The sequence below is a fragment of the Venustampulla echinocandica genome, assembly GCF_003357145.1.
Source record: "Venustampulla echinocandica strain BP 5553 chromosome Unknown scaffold_2, whole genome shotgun sequence".
Classification (NCBI taxonomy): domain Eukaryota; kingdom Fungi; phylum Ascomycota; class Leotiomycetes; order Helotiales; family Pleuroascaceae; genus Venustampulla; species Venustampulla echinocandica.
This window is the reverse complement of record NW_022474207.1, coordinates 3,596,391-3,616,683: the sequence shown is the minus strand read 5'-3', so window position 1 is coordinate 3,616,683 and position 20,293 is coordinate 3,596,391. Positions and strand designations below refer to the sequence as shown.

At 47.8% G+C, this 20,293-nt stretch overlaps 6 protein-coding genes across 6 annotated transcripts; 5 read left to right on the top strand and 1 right to left on the bottom strand.

Annotated features, from left to right (window-relative positions):
* Positions 1-474: 474 nt before the first annotated feature.
* On the bottom strand, positions 475-3,712 carry BP5553_05581 (putative voltage gated chloride channel protein; the record flags this gene model as incomplete). The annotated part of the gene is made up of 7 exons (XM_032014204.1): positions 475-543; positions 594-704; positions 781-1,161; positions 1,213-1,548; positions 1,646-2,758; positions 2,984-3,363; positions 3,430-3,712. The coding sequence occupies 7 exons, from the start codon at positions 3,710-3,712 to the stop codon at positions 475-477; spliced, it is 2,673 nt and encodes an 890-aa protein (XP_031870804.1).
* A 1,106-nt stretch (positions 3,713-4,818) lies between these two features.
* BP5553_05580 (putative IAH1 Isoamyl acetate hydrolytic enzyme) lies at positions 4,819-5,935 on the top strand (the record flags this gene model as incomplete). Its single annotated transcript, XM_032014203.1, has 4 exons — positions 4,819-4,961; positions 5,025-5,112; positions 5,318-5,844; positions 5,896-5,935. 4 exons carry the CDS (start codon positions 4,819-4,821, stop codon positions 5,933-5,935), a joined length of 798 nt encoding a protein of 265 aa, XP_031870803.1.
* Positions 5,936-7,904: 1,969 nt separating this feature from the next.
* On the top strand, positions 7,905-9,833 carry BP5553_05579 (Uncharacterized protein; the record flags this gene model as incomplete). Its single annotated transcript, XM_032014202.1, has 2 exons — positions 7,905-8,103; positions 8,164-9,833. The coding sequence occupies 2 exons, from the start codon at positions 7,905-7,907 to the stop codon at positions 9,831-9,833; spliced, it is 1,869 nt and encodes a 622-aa protein (XP_031870802.1).
* Positions 9,834-12,601: 2,768 nt separating this feature from the next.
* On the top strand, positions 12,602-14,032 carry BP5553_05578 (Uncharacterized protein; the record flags this gene model as incomplete). The annotated part of the gene is made up of 8 exons (XM_032014201.1): positions 12,602-12,708; positions 12,765-12,807; positions 12,873-12,884; positions 12,934-13,173; positions 13,228-13,430; positions 13,491-13,709; positions 13,772-13,944; positions 14,007-14,032. 8 exons carry the CDS (start codon positions 12,602-12,604, stop codon positions 14,030-14,032), a joined length of 1,023 nt encoding a protein of 340 aa, XP_031870801.1.
* Positions 14,033-14,920: 888 nt separating this feature from the next.
* BP5553_05577 (uncharacterized protein) lies at positions 14,921-16,171 on the top strand (the record flags this gene model as incomplete). The annotated part of the gene is made up of 2 exons (XM_032014200.1): positions 14,921-15,320; positions 15,477-16,171. 2 exons carry the CDS (start codon positions 14,921-14,923, stop codon positions 16,169-16,171), a joined length of 1,095 nt encoding a protein of 364 aa, XP_031870800.1.
* A 1,363-nt stretch (positions 16,172-17,534) lies between these two features.
* BP5553_05576 (uncharacterized protein) lies at positions 17,535-18,125 on the top strand (the record flags this gene model as incomplete). The annotated part of the gene is made up of 1 exon (XM_032014199.1): positions 17,535-18,125. One exon carries the CDS (start codon positions 17,535-17,537, stop codon positions 18,123-18,125), a length of 591 nt encoding a protein of 196 aa, XP_031870799.1.
* Positions 18,126-20,293: the final 2,168 nt, after the last annotated feature.

Below are 20,293 nucleotides of genomic sequence, written 5' to 3'. Positions count from 1 at the left end.
AGCGAACATGGAATTTTGATTAAAAAGAACTAACAGCTCGATAATAAGTTTTAGATCACTTCATTCAGTCGTGTGTAGTGGTTCGGACATCTATTATTTTCAACTCTCCCACCTCGTAGTGGACATTAAGGCCAATTTCTCAGTTCTAAAATACCCAAAAAAACGATAACTCTTCCATCATCTCGAGCGTATTCTCGGTATGCTTCCACTACTCTTCTAACCAAGAGCCAACTAAAATTAACTGGAAACGCCCAGTGTAAATGTGTTGGCAGGGAAAAAACAATTATCCATCCCACGCAAACCATTGCGTTTCCTAGGTGCTATGCATCCTATCCTACATGCCCCGTGGGGGGTACGAAATGAGTATATCAATGCGTATGCAAAACTCCCAACACCAAACTAAGACTGCAATTCTGAGAACGCAGTCCACAAATTACCTCCAAAAATGCTTTAATAAAAATGCAAATGTTCGCTCTAGTGTCGAATATGACCCTCTTTCTCTTCCAATTCACGGATGTATTTTACAAATGTTTTCTTGTGCGTCTGGAAGATGTTTGTTAGTCTCAGTTACGGAAGAAAGGGAGTCTACGTACCAAGCCGGCGAACCGTCCCTCTCTAGTCACACAAACATATCTCAAGCCTAATTTGACAAAACATTCGTATACAAGGTCCATGGGTGAATTGATATCGAGTGCCAGCGGCGCCTAATTCGGACATTAGCGTCCATCGGCTTGGATAGATTGGGTGTACGGGAGTGGGAGAGGAAGGTTGGCTACTTACAGGATCAATATGCGGCGTGAAATCCGTAGGATCAGTTTCAGCTTCATCATCCGAGTCATCAAGTGATAGGACTTTTGCCATTAGGCAGAGAGTACCAGGTTCATCATCCAAATTATCTAGGGCGAATTCTAGATCAGGTGCGGGGATCAGGCCCACGAGAATCTCATCTCGGATGATAGGCAGGCCACCATCGACTTCCCCGGCTCTGAGCACGACCTCGAGTTTAGCTCGGAGACTGCTTGCAGTTACTAACGGGGAGTTCGAGATATCGATGACCCTCTCGCGCCGCACACGAGGAACAATATCCTCGAGATTCGAGGTGAATATCGGCTTATGCTTGTTGCTCAGGAATGGGTAAGAGTTCATGTTTGTTAGAAGATCCTGCGTCCGGTTAGCTACTATACCCAACGGTTAATGACCTAGGCGACTCACATAGATACTGAGTGGTTCCATGAAATCGGCCGTCCATTTGGACACCAAAATTGCCAGAGAAAATGGCAGGATGAAATCCAGACTCCCCGTCAATTCAAACAGAATGACTGCGAGCGTAATCGACAATCGTGTTACTCCGCACATCGTGGAACCAGCCGCAATAAGGGCGTATACACCTGGGGTAATACAGGAGGCGCCACTTTCATGTGCAGCACAATCTCCAAAGAGAGCCGAATCCGGGAATCGGAGGACAACCCATTGCATCAAATGACCAACCAACCGTCCCAAGAGACCACCTACAACCATAGACGGAACATAAATTCCCGCTGGGAGTTTCTATATCATATATTAACAATCTGTCCATGACCAAAATAATTGTTTGACGAAGAAAACAGGTCATCGGAGAGGGAAGAGATCTAGAGGGTTAACTTACAATACCAAATGTGATGATTGTGAGAATTCCCTTAATGAAGAATGCGATAGTTAGGCTTTTGACGACCGGGAATATCTCATCAATTGTCCCTGGACAAAGGTCCATGGCGTCTGCCTTCGGCATGTCACAAGGGCTAGCGAGGTTAAAAAGCAACTTTGCAACCGAAAGTTTCGTGTATGGATTCCAGTACCCGACGAGTCCGGTCAAAAGGGCAACCAACATGACCTCAACAAGAGGCCATCTTTTAATTATTGGGATCTTCCGGAAGGATATTGCCCAAGAACGTGATGCTTTAATGAAGATAGCACCGCAGGCTCCTCCAAGCATACCGATTATAATGAACAGGCCGAGTTCGAAAAATTTCCAGTCCGACAAATAGCGGACCTCGAACATGACAATCTTATTTGTGCCGTAAGGGTTGAGAAATTTGAGCGACAGTGCTGCCGTAATACAGCAAAAGAACGTTCTGAATAGGGTCTTCGCTGGGAAGAAATATGCAACCTCTTCAAGAGAGAAGAGAACTCCGCTTATCGGAGCTCCAAAGGCAACAGCAACGCCAGCTGCGGCAGCTGCTGAAAGGGCTTCTCTACGTTTAGCATCGTTGCGGTCATACTTTGCGAATAACCGGCAAGCAATGTTGCCCACGCAAGTTGCAATATGGACAAAGGGCCCTTCTTTGCCCAAGCTAAGGCCAGAGGCAACACTTAATATCAACGCAGCAGTCTTGACCACCAGGGTCTTCACGCCAAGAAATCCGTGGAGAACAAAGCCGCTCAGAATGACACGGACTTCAGCGACGCCACTTCCCGCAGCTGAGTAGTAAATCATAGGTTCTGACTTTACTTCATTTGAGTTAGGGCTAGACGTTCCGTCATGCTGCTGGCCTGGTTTTATGGATTCCGCAGCAAGGTTCTCATCAAGCGTGCTAAGGTGGTATGTCGATGGCACAACCGTCTTAGTCGTAAGCGTAAGTAAGCAGGCCAGTGTTGAAAATGCCACGACCAAGATGACATAAATGACAAATTCAACTATGTACTCCGGGACATGGGAAATTTGGATGTAGTTTGACCAGGATTTCCAGGCTTCGCAGGGTCCTCCACCAGGGCAGCAATGCTAGAAATTATGTCAGTCATATATTACACACTGGGTAGACGGTCATGAAATCCGCTACATGTGCGTGCTAGCTGAGCGAAGGGCGTAGGTATGAGCATGCTCGACGGAAAGTTTCGAGCGGATAAGATCATGCCGAGCCCCAATATGGCTGAACAGGCACGCTGTAAGAGAAAAGTTCGCGCGTCTGGGAGGGGATTCCCCGGGCAAAATAGACCCACGACTTACCCTCTCACTAATGAAGAAACCTCTCATGCAGTAGCCGTCTTTCCAGTCGAAAACCGGTGCCTCTGAGACATCCACAGCATAGGCCATACATGCCGTAAGAATTCCTACTAACGCACTTAGAATCCAGCCCTGCGTTCCGTCGAAAGCTGCCTTAATACGACCTCGTATGTCCTTCCTGCTACGAAGCGCCTTTATTCGATAAGCATCGGCGATACTGTCATGCACCCAGTCGGTCGAGGTAAACTGGTCGTACCACACTCGGTCGTCTGCATTGAGGCCACTCTTGGATTCCACCATAGAGTCATTTTTGGAGAGAGCCCCGACTAGTCGGTGGCTCCACGATCCTGCTCGACTGTGGTGCCGCGCACTTCGCAGACTTCCTATAGGGGCGCAGGGTCAGTCGAGAGAACTATATGATGTGGTGGGAGCAAACTAGGTAAGCTTACCACTGTGGCTCGCATGTCGTGAGAGATGGGGTTTCGTACTCGGAGGGTTGTTGCTATTGCTATTGCTGCTGGCGTTGTTCATATCCTGAACCCGAATTCGAGACCGGCCGGCACTCGGGAGAAGCGGTGTCCTCTCATCGTTACTTAAACTGCTTTGTGTGCGGGAGAACCTCTGGGTCGGTGAGGATGGATTAGAAGATTCGGCCGATTCAGGTGGATGTGCTCGCGTCATGCTGAGGTCGCTCCATGTTGTTGCTGGGGGCTTCTTCCGGGAGGACGACATGGAGGAATGGGAGGCGCGCAACTCGGATCATGTAGGGAGCCAAAATGAGTGTACTGGAGGAGGAGGAGGAGGAGCAGGGCCATGAGGGAGAGTGGGAGAGAAGCAAGCTCGGGGTCAGGGCCAACAAGAAGGCATGGGGCGTGATCGCGATCGTAATCGTGGTCGTGATCTCGTACAGGTAATCGGAGTAGGCCGTAATGCAGCAGTTTATTACTTTGGATTCATGGGGATAACTGTGGGGAATGCAGTACACAGCACGAAGTAGCCGTCGGTACAGTGGCACTGTAGCGTCGGTGGTGATATTGCTATGGAGACAAGACGGTGCTTGTACAATATGTATATCGGTGCTCGTACTTCGTAGCTGGCGGTGCAGATCGGCTCCCTCCGTGCTACGCACCGCCAGTTACGCTGTGTTTGGCCTCGTGGAACCCCCAAGGCTGCACGCCCAGCCAGGCTACGGGGAACCGTCGTATCACGAGGCTTTGAGGGCGTGCGAGTGTCTCTGCGCAGGAGTGTCATCCTTCACCACCGCGTGGAGAGGAGATGCGGTCAGGGGCGAGCTGCTGGATGTTGTGGAAACTTTAAAGGGGGTGTCTTCTGCGAGCATGTGTTTGTTTACTTGTTATTATTGACCGGTAGGCTCTTCGTACCTCCCTGGGTGAGGAGTCAGCCTCCCACGATGCGGATACGATGGATGCATAACTTCAAGGGGACTAGACCGGGCATGTACTTGTACGCTCTAACCCAAGCGGGCCAAGATTCGGGCAAACTATCAATAATATCGCTTCAAAGTTGGGGTTCCAGCCTCGGTTCTAGGGGTCCAAAGGTACAGTACATGTACATTTTGATTTGTCTCATAATCTGATGAAAAAGTACTAAATACCTAGAAAGATAAGCTCTTCATCGTAGGCTACACAGTCACTCAACAGCAAGCTTTGGGAACTTGGCAATCCGCTGAGGACGTCATTCTAACCCTACATTGAATATCTACTAGTAGATACCTTGTCTTGGCTTCACTGCTGTTCTTGAGTCTTGAGCCTTGAGCCACTCCTGTTCGAAGTCGCCCTGGTACGAAGTACGAAGTACCCTGCTTACGCTCCCATAACATGGAGACCAAGAGAACCGTATATGGCCAGTTCATCCTTCTCGGAGACTCCCACATTCAACATGGGGGGAGATTGAGCGATGGGTTCTGCTTCGGTGGCGCGCTTACGGAACATGTTGAAAGGCGGCTCGATGTCATCAACAGGTTAGATCATTGGCCATTGGAAATTGAATAACTTTAGACTGTTGCTAACGAGCGACAAAACAGAGGCTTCAGTGGATACAATTCGAGCAATATTATGGCCATTCTAGAGCATCTTTTTCCATCGATATCTTGCGCCAAAGTTGACTATTTAGTAAGTAAAAGATGCCAACTAGGCGGCGCTTTTATGTCTGCAATCATCGGTTTATTAAAGAATTACGCTTAATCTAGCTCCATCTCCAGGAAATTTCCCCATCTACCTCTCATTTCTCTCCTGTGTATCTCTGCGTTTTCCACTATCCGCTTTTGTTGTGTTTCGTAATGTCTCAGGCGTTGCATTTTCACGCTGACACTTGTAGCTCATTCTCCTTGGATCCAATGACTCCCGCCTTCCGGAAAACTCAGCGAATCAGCATGTCCCACTAGAGGAGTACCGCTCTAATATCAAAGGCATTCTCACTTATCCTCTAGTCAGGAGTCACAATCCAGTGATATTTCTAGTCACTCCGCCGCCTATCAACGAGGTTCAACTAGAACAATTTGACCGCGATGGCGGCAACACTGTTCTTTCTAGGCACCAAAGCGTTACCGCACAGTATGCCGCGGCCATACGGGACCTTGCTGAAGAATTCAAAGACCAGCGAGTTGTCCTGGTTGATCTTTGGGCCGCTCTCATGAAGGAGGCAATTGCTTTGACCCCTGACTACGTCGAAGGTGGTGGTCTGTTGGGTTCGAGAGAGAGGGGGGATAGCCAAGGCTTTCGAAGGCTCTTAACGGATGGACTTCATCTCACTCCTGCTGGATACAAGGTACTCCTGGATACGCTACTGCCATTAATGGGGGAAGGTTGGACTGGTGACGCAGCCAAGGCCTCGTGGATATTTCCGTAGGTGCCCTCCGTGGATATGAAGCGTCTTCGATGGCTCACAATTTATAGCGCTTGGGACTCGGAGGTCGCACCTCTACCACGCAAATAAGGCATTCTATTGTGACCTATGAAGGGACCGGCTTTGGCTCAATAGCATCATTAGTACCGAGCGTGGGAGTGGGATGAGACGAGGCGAGGCGATGCGAGATGAATTCAGATTAACATAGTTCAAGTGCTGGACATACAACAAACAGCTTTCTATTAAGGGGATCGGAAAAAGAGTTTTGTTGCATGTCGAACATCCTCTCAAATATCAAATATATCCCATGTATTAGACATATGTCGTTTATCGAGTGTCTGTCATCTGTTATACTGTCCCACCCAGTTCGACATGCAACGAAAATACTTCCTATCACTATATAGGAAGCTAGGACATGGCTTTGTTGCACGTCGAACATCCTCTCAAATATCAAAAGCCTGTCGCTTATCGAATGTCTGTCGTTTGTTATGCTGTCCCACCCAGTTCGACATGCAACGAAATTACTTCCTATTGGTTTCGTTGCATGTCGAATATCCTCTCAAATATCAAAAGCCTGCCGTTTATTGAGTATCTGTCATATGTTATGCTGTTCCATCCTGTTCGAAATGCAACGAAGCTCGTCCCCTATCCCCTCTCAAGTCAGTACCTAGTAGTTTCGTTGCATGTCGAACATCCTGTCAAATATTAAACATATCCAACATATCAAAAATCTGTCGTCTGTTGATTGTTTGTCGCTTGTTAGTCGCTTGTTATACTGCTTCAACATGTTCGATATACTGCGAGAGCCAATTGTTGCTCACAGGCACCCACTCCCCGCATAGGGCACTGGCAAACAAGAGCTATACCTGTACTTTATTCCGATCCCCGCGAAATAGCGACTAAATATAACGAAATGGTTTATTGAATAATATGATAGAAAGTATATGATTCCAGTGCCATAATTATACGCATATATACCTATTTGTACAGTACTTGTAGGTAGGTATATATATATCTAATTTGTTGTCACAGACCACCTCCAGGCTCCATCCCTGCTATCCAAACTCTGGGGTTAGGCGGGCGTCTACTTACTGCATGGTTCTAACCGCATCGCGACCTCATCCTCGCCCATGCAGCTTCCCACGGGCTCAACTCAACTTCACGCGCTACTACTCTGTACTGTGTACTTCGCGCTTCCCTTGTACCATAACATAACACCTCATAACTGTCTGCCACCTCCGCTTCCGCTTCCACCTCGAACAGAATCCCATCCGCCTCTGCAATCATTATCACAAGCCCACCGCGCCAGCTATTAAGTAGCCACTACTACGCAAGACGAATACGATTGTTCTCCGACACTGACGTTGTAACATATCCCTTCTCAGAGCCCCCTGTGCTGTGCTGCTCTCCCTACCGACTGTCGACCGTCTATCACGACTGTTACGAAGATCTCCCATCTACACCACTTCAAGATTAAGATCCGAATCTTGTATCCAGTGTTATACCCAAGCACAGCCTGACGCATCCGCCAGCATCACCTCCGCGGTCCATCCCCAGTTCCCTACCTTCCTAAAACTTGACACACACGAGACTATCCAAGGCACATAATTCGGATACAAGCACGAATCATTTCCGGTTGTCGCGCAAGACAGTGACCGTTGGTCGCAGGTCGATGCAGTGGGGGAGGTGGACATCGTGATCTCTGCAGAGGCAGAGCATCATCCAAGGGGTTGCTCTGTTGCCTGCTACAGGGCTAGAAGCGGTCATTCTTTCGGTCTACAAAAGGCGGTACACTCAAGATATAGCATCAGTATCTCATGGAAGCTGGCTGTCGCCTGGTGACGCTGAGATATAGTGCTCGAACCGCGAAAGGAGATTCCCCGGTGGCAGCTCCATCCCTTGGCCTTGGTTCTAGAGATACCGATCTGCTGAAAGAAGCGTCTTGTGGCACCCACGTGCTCTTCGGACTGGCTTTTTGTCATACACCCTGGTAACTGCGACCACCACCCATTCACAGTCGTCAAAGACTCTGTTTGGTTGGTACGCAAATACCTAGGGCATGGATCCGCAATTTGGTCCAACCCCCGAAGACTTCTACCATGTTCAGATGGACGTCAAGCATGTCCAAGCTGTACAGATCAATCATGCTGAGCGGTTGTTAAGATTGGAGAAGCGCCAGGCAGATGATGCTGCTCTTAAATCCGTTTGGGGCAATGGGTCTCCGTTCCCCAGCGTCTTGAGTGGCACTCCACAACATGGTTAGTGAACCCCGCCTCTATTCCACATGATCAGCCTGCTGATATAGTACCATGGTACAGGCCCAGTTCAGAACCCCACCGCTGACGTCTTTGATGACTTTGATGATGAACAGGGACAGAATCTGCTTGGCAGCCTACACCTAGAAGCAGAGGAAGAACCAGTGAGACGTGGAGCATCAAGAGCCAACAGTGTCCGGTTTGATGTCAGTGCCATACAGGGATCGAATTGGGCACATGGATCCAGAAATTCGGGAGATTTCGGCCCTGTGCGCCCCGGCAGCGGCATTGGAAGCCATCCTATGACCGAGCGGTCATTGTCACATAAATCTGACGGCAGGCATAGCTCGGCGGGCCACTCTGTTCATTCTATGCATTCCAATCCGTCCGGGCGAACGAGTAGCCTTGGGCTGGATACTAATTTTATCATCGGTGGCCAGGATGGTGATTCCCCGCTGGATATACCTGATCCGCCTCCTGGACTATTCATACTCGGAACTGTACCTTCTATAATCAGATGCTGGTTGACGACAAATTTCTCACATAATGCGCTTCTGTATGCTGATGTCTGTTCCGGCTCTCAGCGATCTATGCTCGACTACAGCTTGCTTAGAGACCTTGGTTTATCGGGCCAAATCCAGAAGAACCCGAACGGCCGTCATACTATCAGACTCTCCGTGTACCTCCCTGAGGCGATCATAACCCATCCTACGTCACGGTCGAACAGCCCAGCTCCCCAGCTTCCCACCCTCAGCGCAGACTTTGACGTTGTCAGCCAAACCCAGCGTGGTACTCAGGATCGGAAGGAAGGCATTCGCGTTTTCCTTGGTAGTGATATCCTCCGAGCCCATAATGCGGATATCTTATTCTCCCAGAATCTCATGACGTTGTACGGGGATGACCGAAATAAGCTCTCCGTGCCATTCGTTAGACCTGAGGATGAGACCATATTCAAGAATCTGTCTACCGCCAATATTCCGCCTGAGAGAAACGAACTGAAAGCAACCGCCCTTCCGTTTACCCCGACTGACTCGAAAGCCAAGGTCGAGGTGGCTACCGATACTCCGCCTGCGCCATCAACAAATGGGATCGAGCATTTAAGCAAGGGCAAGCCACATGGGCCAATTCTATCTTCAACGTCCACAGCAGAGCTGCAACCACCCTTGAACCCTATTCCGACATCTGAACCGAGCGCGTCTGATCAAGCTTTTAATGCAAAAGGCGTAGTATCTAACTCAGCAAGCAGCCATTCTGACTCTGGGAAGTCTCAGCCAACAGAAAGTGGAGAACCCGAATCATCGAACGCGAGAGCATCTTCAGATTCCACTCGACGAGAATCCTCTGTTGGCATATGGGGCTCCTGGCGTCAAGGTTCAGTCAACGGTGGTGAAAATGGGCGCGAGATCGAATCTACAAGCGGTTACCAGCGAGCGACCAGAGGGGGTGGTAGGAGCATGAAGATCTTAAAGCCGTCCTCCAAGCCCACCCCCTCCGCCAGCACAACACCTCGCTCGGTCTCGGGACCACGTACAGGCAGCGCCTACGACCCTGCACCACCACCACGCGCCTCTGCCGAGATGCGGAGGAAAAGCCAGGCGGAAAACGTGCCGTTGAAATGGGAACAGAAGAGAATTAGTTCCGAGGAGCAGAAGCGTATTACGACGGTTCCGAGATCGGAGAATCCGGTCGGAGGTGCAAGTGCGTTTGCGTGGATGAATCCGGGAAATAAGTAAGGTTACTCTTGCAGAATACCTGTTTCAGCTCTTAGATAGAGGGACCCTGCAGCGCAGGCTGCATTTTGTGACGGTCTACGAGTAGATCATTATGATGCTCCCCAGATAAAGAAATATCATTACTGATATAAATGACCACGATAACTCGCAGGTCTCCTGGTGATTGGTTATTACGATATGTCCAGCACCCGTGCACCCTCCCTTCGGCACTCTTGTAAACTATTGAATTTTACCCTCAGTGGGGTGTCCTTTCATGTCCCGCTGTGGATATTTTCAAGATTTATCTGTCCGTTTTATTTTTATTATCGACAGGGACTATCTTTGGAGTGGTATTTCTTTGTGTTGAGATTTTCAATGCCGCATATGCCGCCTTTAAGGGGCAACTTATGTATAGAATAGGGGTTTGTCACATATCGCACTTTTAAGGGGGAGCAAATTAGGCTGCCAAGGCGACCTGATCTTTTTGTTGTATGTCGCACTTTTAAGGGGCAAAACCGGGGAACCCAGTTACTGGTAATGCTCGCTTTTAGACATACATCGCATGTGGTACGTAATCCAAAGGGATTGATTCAACTATATATTGATTTGAGATGCGCGCTCTGTCATGGCTTTCGCGTCAACCTAGTTCATGGAAAGGCGATATTCTTATCCTGGGAGTCTTCTGAGTGGAGGACGAATAAGACAGGCAAGCCACCACGGAGCAGCCGATCCAGATCTTTGAATCTGAATAATCGCTTCAATATGACTATAACTAGTAGAACGGCACCTCCAGTGAGAGTGTTTTATCTCCAACAGCTTGAAGTCCAGGACTGCAGGTTGCAGCCCTTGGAACACGTTTTAAAATAGAGACTACCACTACTTCGCCAAGAAGCTCAGTGAGGCCTGTGATGATGTTGGGAATTGCTATTGTTTCGTGGTCTTAGTAGTTTTTGGGATCCGAGTTCAGTTGTACTTCTTCCCATCTTGCCGACTAGCTCCGGCGCGGTCTCATTCTTTTTGTAGCGGTGATGGTAGTAATCCCGTTTCTAGTATTACCGTAGCTTTTGAGAGGGTTGTAGCCTTTATATCTTGATCGCAAACTGCCACCATGTGAAAATAAGGTGTTATGAATCAAGTGGGGCTGAGGCTTGGGCAAATGATACAGCGCATAAACATCTTCCAATGGCTACACAGCTCCAAACTCAGAAACAGTAAGGAGACTTGGACAGAAACGTGTGCTGGCCCCAAATATTTCCCGAGTCTGTTTCAACACCGGGGCAGAAGTAGGTCAAGATGGATCTTGCTCTTGCAGATATCCAAAATATGAGACGGCAGCCAATGGGATAACTCTAGAAGGCTACTGTCGCTAGGTCTAGCGAGTGCTACGCTTGGAAGAGGAAGCCTGAAGTAGCACTTAGGGGGGTTATTATATGTGGCGACTAGGCCGACAAGCGAAGATACCTTTGCGAGGACAAACCTTGTAGTTGTAGTTGAGGGAGCTGAGCGAATCTGAGTAATTATTAGTCTATGCTGTCCTCCGCTTTATTTCTTTTCGCAGAATGGTTGACTCAGATTTGATTTCAGATTTTCTAGTATTACTATCTATCTTGTGTTATCCTGGCACCAGTCCAATGGACCGGGACCGTATCTCATATCGCTATGTATGAGGTTATTATCATGGTGGGGTTAATATAGTAGAGTCTTATCGGCAATTAATATATGATGCTGATGTTTCATTAGGAGGAACAAGGGAACCGTTTTGGATTGAATTTTAGAGAACTTCCCCGGATTTTCGGCGTTTTAACTGCCGTACGCACCTAGGTACCTAGGTAATTTAGCCCTTACCGTTAATCCATTGCTACCACCTTACCAACCTGGAAGCTGACTTCCCAATCGTTTTTATAGGCGGCTTTAGCCCGGCACTTGTACGCGGAAATTCGACTGGGGAAAGTATCGGCCATTGGCTATCAGGTAATTAATTCAATATAACGGATACTACCAATGTCAATTTAGGCTCAGGTATTCGTGCCAAATGACAAATACAGCGTGACAACTGATCAGACTTATTTTTAGCCGATCATGATATACCATACCCCTGGGTATGATACATACCTACCACTACCTCACGACCTTGCTATCGCTAAAGCTCGACGCCGCCAAAGTTTGCCCTCAATGTACCTTATTATTATGAACACCAACCTGGCCACGCCAAGCTGCCAATTAAGCTTCTCACTCCCGCGTTTTCTTTTAGAAGCCTCCTATCTTGACCATGCGCAGATCTCATTTATCACGTTGCCCGACTTTTAAGTGCCGAACAGTGTACATACTAAAGAGCGGATCCAGCAAGTTGAATTTCGAAAACGTTTTAACTTATACCTTATTCATAACGACTTCAAAAGTGACTTGGTCTATAACCAAATTCGCGAGGAAGTCAAGGCATCACCGGCGCAAGACTCAGTAACTAATTATGAATGTACTATATCACACGCAGGGTTGGGGTTTATCACCCACAGCTTCGAACAATGATGCTTCCCTGGAGATGATCGGCAATAGATGAACGCATCTTAATTTAAGATATATTTACGCGGCGCACTCAACTCTCGGAATCTCGGCAGTGACGACGCATTGGATTCCCAAACCGGCTTTAAGGTTTTTACTGACAGCTCTACTGCAGTAGCAATATTTTATAATGGGTAACCGACTCCCTACTAACTTCCCGTCTCCTATTTCTGGATATCTTAGTCTTCTGCCGTACATGTGTTACTGACAAAAATATATACTTATCCAAGATGCAGTTAAAGTCATTTGTCGCCACTGCCATCTTTGCGCAAGGCATTCACGCCGCCGCCGTGCTGCGGTTTGGATGCTCGGAAGTTGTGGTTGAGCGTCTTGACCCGTGAGCAACCTTGAACGTATATGTAGCACAACAAATTCTGACTTGAATGACTCTAGTCTCGTCAACCCAGGAGTCAATCCCTCTCCCCATGTTCACCAGGTACAGATCCTGATACCTATCCATCACTTCAAAATTGACTACGTACTGACCGTTCTCTACCTTAGGTTACTGGAGGAGTACGTATGGGGGGCCCTACTTCTTTTCCCATCGATTAACATACAATAGAATGCCTTCGCTTCATCCGTTGCTCTGTCCGACGTCTCTCAAATTGCAAACTGCACTACCTGTAGCTTCAGCGAAGATTTATCTAACTACTGGACTGCGAATCTATATTTCAAAGCCCGTAATGGAAGTTATAAGCGTGTCCCTCAGATCCCTAATCGGTTCCTCGACGGCGAAGTCGGCGGTATGACCGTGTACTACACATCGGCATACGACAACTCGAAGGTCACCGCTTTCAAGCCGGTAGGTCCTGCTGTTCCTGCTTAACCACTGGTATGTCTCTTATGCTGGTGTTAGGGCTTCCGTATGCTTGCTGGGGACGTCAATCAGAGGGCCCCCGGAGGCATTACAAAATGGAATGCGATCTGCTTCCGGTGCTACAACGCCCCGAACTTTGGAGGAGATAATCAGGCCCCTTGCGCAGACAAAACTGTTGACTCTGTCACCTTGCCCGCGAAGGCTTGCCCTGGCGGCATCCGTACAACCATTAGGTTTCCCACGTAAGCTTAATGTGCCCTGATATCCCAACTCTCTGAAGAACTAACACAGATTCCTCCTAGTTGCTGGGATGGCAAGAATCTCGACAGCCCAGATCATAAGACCCACGTCTCCTATCCGGCATCGGGAACCTTTGAGACTAGCGGTCCCTGTCCATCCACTCATCCGGTCAAGCTTCCGCAACTGATGTTTGAGATTATTTGGGACACGACTGCCTTTAACGACAAGTCAACATGGCCTGCAGATGGTTCGCAGCCATTTGTTCTGAGCATGGGTGATAGGTAAGTCGTCGGTTCCCAAGTCCTTTACCTTTTCATCCCACTGACTTGAGGTTTGTTTTCAGCACTGGCTACGGTCAGCATGGTGATTATATCTTCGGCTGGAAGGGTGATGCCCTCCAGAAGGCCATGGACTCAAGTTGTTTCGGGGCCACTTGTAACCAGCTCAAGTCCCAGTCCTTCGCTGATGCCAACAAATGTGCTGTTCCAGACACGGTCCAGGAGAAAATCAATGGCTGTAAGTTCATTCCAACCAGCTCTGGAAGCACCGGAGACTAACCTAACTGCCCGTTACCTTAGGGATCACGGAGCTCCCTGGCATGTAAGCGTTACGGCTGTTAGTACTAGACCTTCGATTGAAATAAGTGCTATACGAATAAACACGGTCGCTTGAATACCCAAAGATGTTTCTCGCTCGCGTATTTGAGGTTCAATAGTGTGTAGTCCTAGACTCCGAACAAGGACTGCAAGCTTAATAATTTTATACGAACCAGAAGAGAGAGAACATAGCAGGTAATGTTATACTTTATCACCTCCAGTTCCTAGTCGCTACCATTCACCTTATAGTCGCCTCTTCAATAGTACCTTTCCTTTTCCAATCCTCCTTCCCCAATTAAAATAGCAATCAACGCTGTATAATCAAGGAATGTTCTCCTGCCACACAACGTCAAAACATCCTCCGCCACTCCTCACTATGGTATGCCCCTCGATAGCACTTGCTTCAGCCTCGTGGCCGCCGAAACTCTTCTTCATCTATGCTCATGCAGAATTACCCCAACACTCCGGTCTTCCTGCCCCATCAACTCCCCGATCATGGGCGTACTTTTCTCCGAGATATACGAACGAGGTCCCGCGTTTGGAATCAGTGCGTTTAAGTTAGAACATAGTGCCTGTTTTCGAATATTAAGCTCGACATTTCTCAAAGCTAGCAAGCTGGCCATAACGGTCGCACAAAGTTTGACTAATTGTTCCTTTTCGCCACTAATCCACTCGTACTCCGTTGTATAAAAAGTCTACCTAGGTACATAGGTAGTTACCAAGACTGATCTAGCAATACTAATCCGTATCCGTATTCTGATATATGCAGGAAGGTGCAGCAAACGCAACACGTGATGACCGACCTTGATAAACCTCCCAACCTCCAGCTGAACTTGCGTCTTATTAACCTCTCTTCTAGCTACAATACAACCCATCGATAAGATGACACCCAAGCCATGGCTATGTCCATGAGCCCCCATAGTCCAATGTGCCCCGACTGGGTCTTCTCCAACAATTCCGACGTCTCCATTGCAAAAGACCGAGGGTGGTTCACCTCATACACTCCGTTTGCGTCTCGCCTCATGAACGGCGATCTGGCCGTCATAGGTATTGGTAGTGTCGAAATCCCCGTTAGGCTACGCTCCAATCGGACTGACAAAAGACATGGTACTATTCGTATTAACGAAGTACTTCATGTACCAACTGCTGTGTGTAACATCCTCGGCCGGGGAGACTTTTTGGACACTTATAGCATCTCTACCTTGGACGGAGTCAAAGACAAGATGGGCCGTACCGCTGCGTGTTTCGATAAGGAGAAGAGATTATTCTGTCTCAAACTTAGCGGGCGTCCAGTTGGTCCCGTGACTAACCCTTCGCTGTTTCTAAAAGCAGACGCAGATTCAGATCAAGTCTACCATATTATTGCTAATTGGCCCGCCTCTGAACGCGTGTCCTTCTCCCTTAATACACCTACTAAGTTAAAGTTGTCTAGTACTAACTATTGAAAAACAGGTGCTCGTTACCATGCTAATAAGCCGTACACGGCTACCGAGAAGGCATGGCTTAAGCAGCATTACAAAGACGAATATCACTTCCTGCAACAACATAGTCTCTCGATCTACAAAGATGAAGACCGCGAGGAGGGCAGAGCTATAGTGCGCTCATTTATAGCTGCTGAAGCCGAGGGCTCTGCCGGTACCGAAGGCGCGTTAGACAGCAACACCGAGGACGATGGATCCTTACCTGACCTGTTGAGCCAGGACGACGTCGACGACGACGATGCGAATAGCCTTCTCCTCGAGCTTGAGGAGGACCCGATGTCTCATCTGGCCGACTACTACTTTACTGGCAAGCAATTGGACTGGATCAAGGAACATTACAAGCATTCTGGCAATTTCCTGTTGTGTTACGGATTGAAGGCGTTCGATGAGGAGGACTGCCGTGAAGGAAAGGCAATCTTGGAGGCAATAATGGACGACGAAGACGACGGCGACAGCGATGATGCAAACAGCTTCCTCGACGAGCTTGAGGATGACCCGATGTCTCATCTGGCTGACTACAACTTCACTGAGAAGCAACTCGGCTGGATTAAGAAGCACTACGGACATTCTGGCAATTTCCTGTTAAATCATGGGCTGAAGCCGTTCGACGATAATGACTGTCGAGAGGGACGGGCGATCTTGGAGGTAATGATGGAGGACGACTAATTTCAAGTTGGCCGCCGGCGATGCTTAATATGGGGAGGGGTTAAGCAGTATACTTGCTGTATTGAAAATTGGCTGACATTTATCTTTCCGTCCTGCTTCGCTCTTCACACTTGATTCGTTTTTCTCAATCTGAGCACCGTTCTGAGCTTTTGAGATATTTTGGCCTCAGCAGCAGAGAAATCGTCTAGCAGTTTCGTGGCAGACGTTTTGAAGATCTGGGTTGCTGGTCGCCCTATGTGTTTCGAGCATCTTCAGGAAGTTGCTAAATTGTTTGAATTCATTTATTAGTAGCCCTTCTTAGCCGATAGTTTCAAGAAACGAAGCATCTCATTTCTATAAATTGAAGTAAGAGGCATTTGTATTCATACGAATGGATTGCAACCCCTATCGCATTGCTAGGTTACTTTTACCTCTTAATATGACCGTAGTGAACAGCCCCTATAGCCCGATCTCGGTTAAACCTTGGCACTTGTATATTAGGAGGCACCGCCCGGTCCACCCCCTATACCTGACCGAATCAATCGCTCTCCCCAACTTGATCCGATCGAACCAATATCGCTAGCTTCCCTAGCCAGCTATGTAAAACAGCTATTGTATGCACAACGTTCCAAACCAAGTTAATGTCAATGGTAGCGACGAGGCTTTAAGGAGGGGTTGAGGCTGTCCAAAGAAAGGATTAAGAAAGTCTCGTTTATCAATTAGCCTAGTATACTTCCTATTACCCTACCTACCGAAGGAGCAAATATTCCCAAGGAGTGTATTGGAAAAATAGGGGCGATAGAGTCTTGGATTGAAGTCGAAGGATAGTAACTGGTCCAGTGGCTCTAGCCTGGAGGAGAGTGGTCGGGCCGTGGTCATCAGCTTCACGTCCTTTTTAGCTGCCCTTAGGGTTATGTCCTGGGTATAATAATAAAGTGCATTTAAATATTCAGTGCGGGGTGCATATGTTTGCTAATGCCGAGGAGTGGGCCCCTCGCAATATATATATGACGACGGCAGATGGCTCAATTCGTCAATACCACGACGAACGGGACTATTTAGTGTCTCTAGTTTCGGTGGATTCCTTGAAGGGCTTAAGAACAATCACTAAGGTTGCTTCATATTGCCCTTATACCTTCTCTTCCTTGAGTTATCATCAACGCATACGATGGCTCGTTCTATTCTGACCGTGTGCATAACCATCCTCGGGACTCTTGCCCCGGCGGCTCTGACGGAATGTACCCGGGAGGCCCTCCAAGAGTCAGCAGATCGTTATCTGGATTCACAGAGCACCGGGCAGCTACAACAAGTTTTCGCTGACAGTGTCACCTAGCAAGAGAATAACAGGGCAAAGGATATTAAAAGCGGTCTACTGAGCCAGTCAATGAAGATTGACCATAACCGAACTATACTCGACACAACAGCCTGCGCAACTTACACGGAACTGATCATAACGGACTCAACAAAACCGTACGTAATTGGTACCCAAATACATCACAACTCCACCGCCGATGGCATCTTGAAAGTCGTTCTGGTAGATACTATAGCCTCAGGCACCGGCGACTGGCTATTTAACGCAACACAAACTTTGCAATATGTGCTACAGGAGAGCTGGGCCACGATCCCACAGGAAAAGCGCGATAGCCGGGAAACACTCCAGGCAGTAGGAGACGCATATCTCGACCTTTGGGGCAATCCGGACGCACCGGTTCCTTGGGGAACGCCTTGTAGGCGCCTGGAGGGTAGTTCTTACACTGGTAAGGGCCTGCCAACGGACTCGTGCAACGTTGGAATCCCAGGTGGTACCCAGCCACCGAATACGGACCGGCGCTACGTTATAGACGAGACGGTTGGTTCTGTAGATGTGCTTTGCACCTTTGGAACCATGCGGGATGCACCCGACAGCCATGAGCTCCGCCTTGAGGGGGGGAAGCTGCGGTTTGTCTACACCATGACTGTTATGACTGCAAGTTGAAGAACATGACCAGAATATGGATTAGGGGCAAATGGATAAGGCACTGAGTCACAGGGGAAACGGGTTTCGGTGTGGAACACTTCCAATCGCCAAATGTTTAGCCTTCCGATGACGAGGTTGAAATGGGATATAAGAAGGGCAACGATGAGGACAGGGCGAGCAGAAGACAGATACTTATGTTGATGGATGACTGTAGCGTCATTTGAGCTGCCTGAATATGGTTGCTGATTGCATCTTAATATATTTGTAAATAGCTGTCCGATTCATACTAACCTTAACTTATCCGTATTTTATCAATAACAACAACCCCCAATGTAATGAGTTTGATATACATGTCGCACCTAAAGGGGGGAGAACACAAAATCCCGCCTTAATGGTGGTGCGAGGCTCACTGCACAACTCGAGGATTTTGTACATATATCACGTGATCACCCCCCCCTTTCCCATTCGCTTCGCCATTGGCATCCTGATATTCGCGTAGCTTTTCGAAGTTCACTTGAGAGCAACTGCAAGCTTTGGCAAAGATGAACTTTTAGCAATTGTTAAAGAAGAATTCCCGCAGTATGGTTGTCTACTATGGTAGTACTGACAGAACTGATAGACTTAAATCCTGAAAATTCCCTCGAGGAGAGCTAGACAGACGCATTGTTAGAAGAAGAAGGGTCGTCCAGGTTGTAGATAGCGGATATTAGGCTAGAGCAAGGTCCTAGGAGTACTTAAAACAAAATAAAAGAATAATTTTAGAAAAGGGGGTATTATAACTTGTTGGCGGCGCCCCGAGCCAGTCGACAAGTTCAGGCTGGAAATTTGGTGTTGGTATCAGCAGTAAATAATGGTATAAATCTCTAGTCTCTGCAAAAGAGCAGTGCCCTAGAGAATTTCGCAAAACATATTCTAATTTTTAGGTAGACATAATAGCCTGAACCGTGGCTTAACAGCGTGGTGCGCTCTAATATTAATATTACAAGAACGCGAGCACAAAGCTAAAACCATACTTATAACAAGAGGACATTGTTACTTGAAATTACGGGAAAGAAGGAAGCTATTGCTTAGAAAACATTGAGCCTTTGAGCCCGACGAAGTGTTTCCATGCGGATCACTAACGATATTAGCCACACACAATAGGCGTCTTTCGGACTTGGTCCATCTGGCCAACTGCGATAATTAAAGTAGCAGGGAGAAAATACAGTTTTAACAACAACTTCAGACGTGCAAATCTGCAAGCCTAAAACGAGATTTGGGCATATCGAAATTGTACCAGAATTTTGGCAGCGTCCGCTTTTATCTACTTAAAATATGGCGAATGATATAGTGTATATCTAATCAACAGCTTTATAATATACTAATAATTGAAGAGATGCTCAAGTATTCTCAGAGGGACCAGCGGTAAGTCCACAGATTATAGCAGGAATGACGAGCTGCGGCTAACTATGACACTAGACTTCCGGCAGGCTATCCTGAAAAGGGGCATATACTCTCCTCAGTGATAACCTTAACCAATATATCTAACAACGAGAGTTATCCAAACGATAATCCCATAGCTTATCGATGTCTTTTCAACCAAGTTCCTCAGCGCAGGAATCTATATTCCCAAGCTCGGAAATACCAAGCCCATCTAAAGCAAGCCCAGAGCTGTCCCACAGAATTGGAGACACTGGTTCCCAAACATTGCCGGGAGGGATTGACCACAAAGCGAGAGGTTTGAAATGGAATAGCCTGGAGTTGAGTGGTAGGACTTAAACCATCGATTCTTGCGGAAAAGACTCACACCCTTCCTCAATAACACAGAGAGCCCATCAATTAGAGGAGACCATGATGATGCTCGATAAGAGAATGTCAAAAAGGGGTTGGAGCTGACAATCAACGACCTTCAGGCTCGGAGGCAGCACAGAAGGAAAGTTATAGTGCAAGAAGTGCTTGAGGAAGGACAGCAATATGTCAACAGTGGGGAAGGACAGAGAATATCGTTCGGAGATCTCCTCTATATAGGGGTAACAACCACACGTACGAAGTAACTTGAACCACATTACCACTAGGTACCAGGAGGTACCAGGAGGCTAAAGCTCGAGTTGACATAGCGAGACGGGAAGAAGAGCATGCATATCAGGGTTTCGAGAAGGCTGTGACGGAGTTTCAGAAGCACATAGGTTGGTATTGAGGAGATTGTT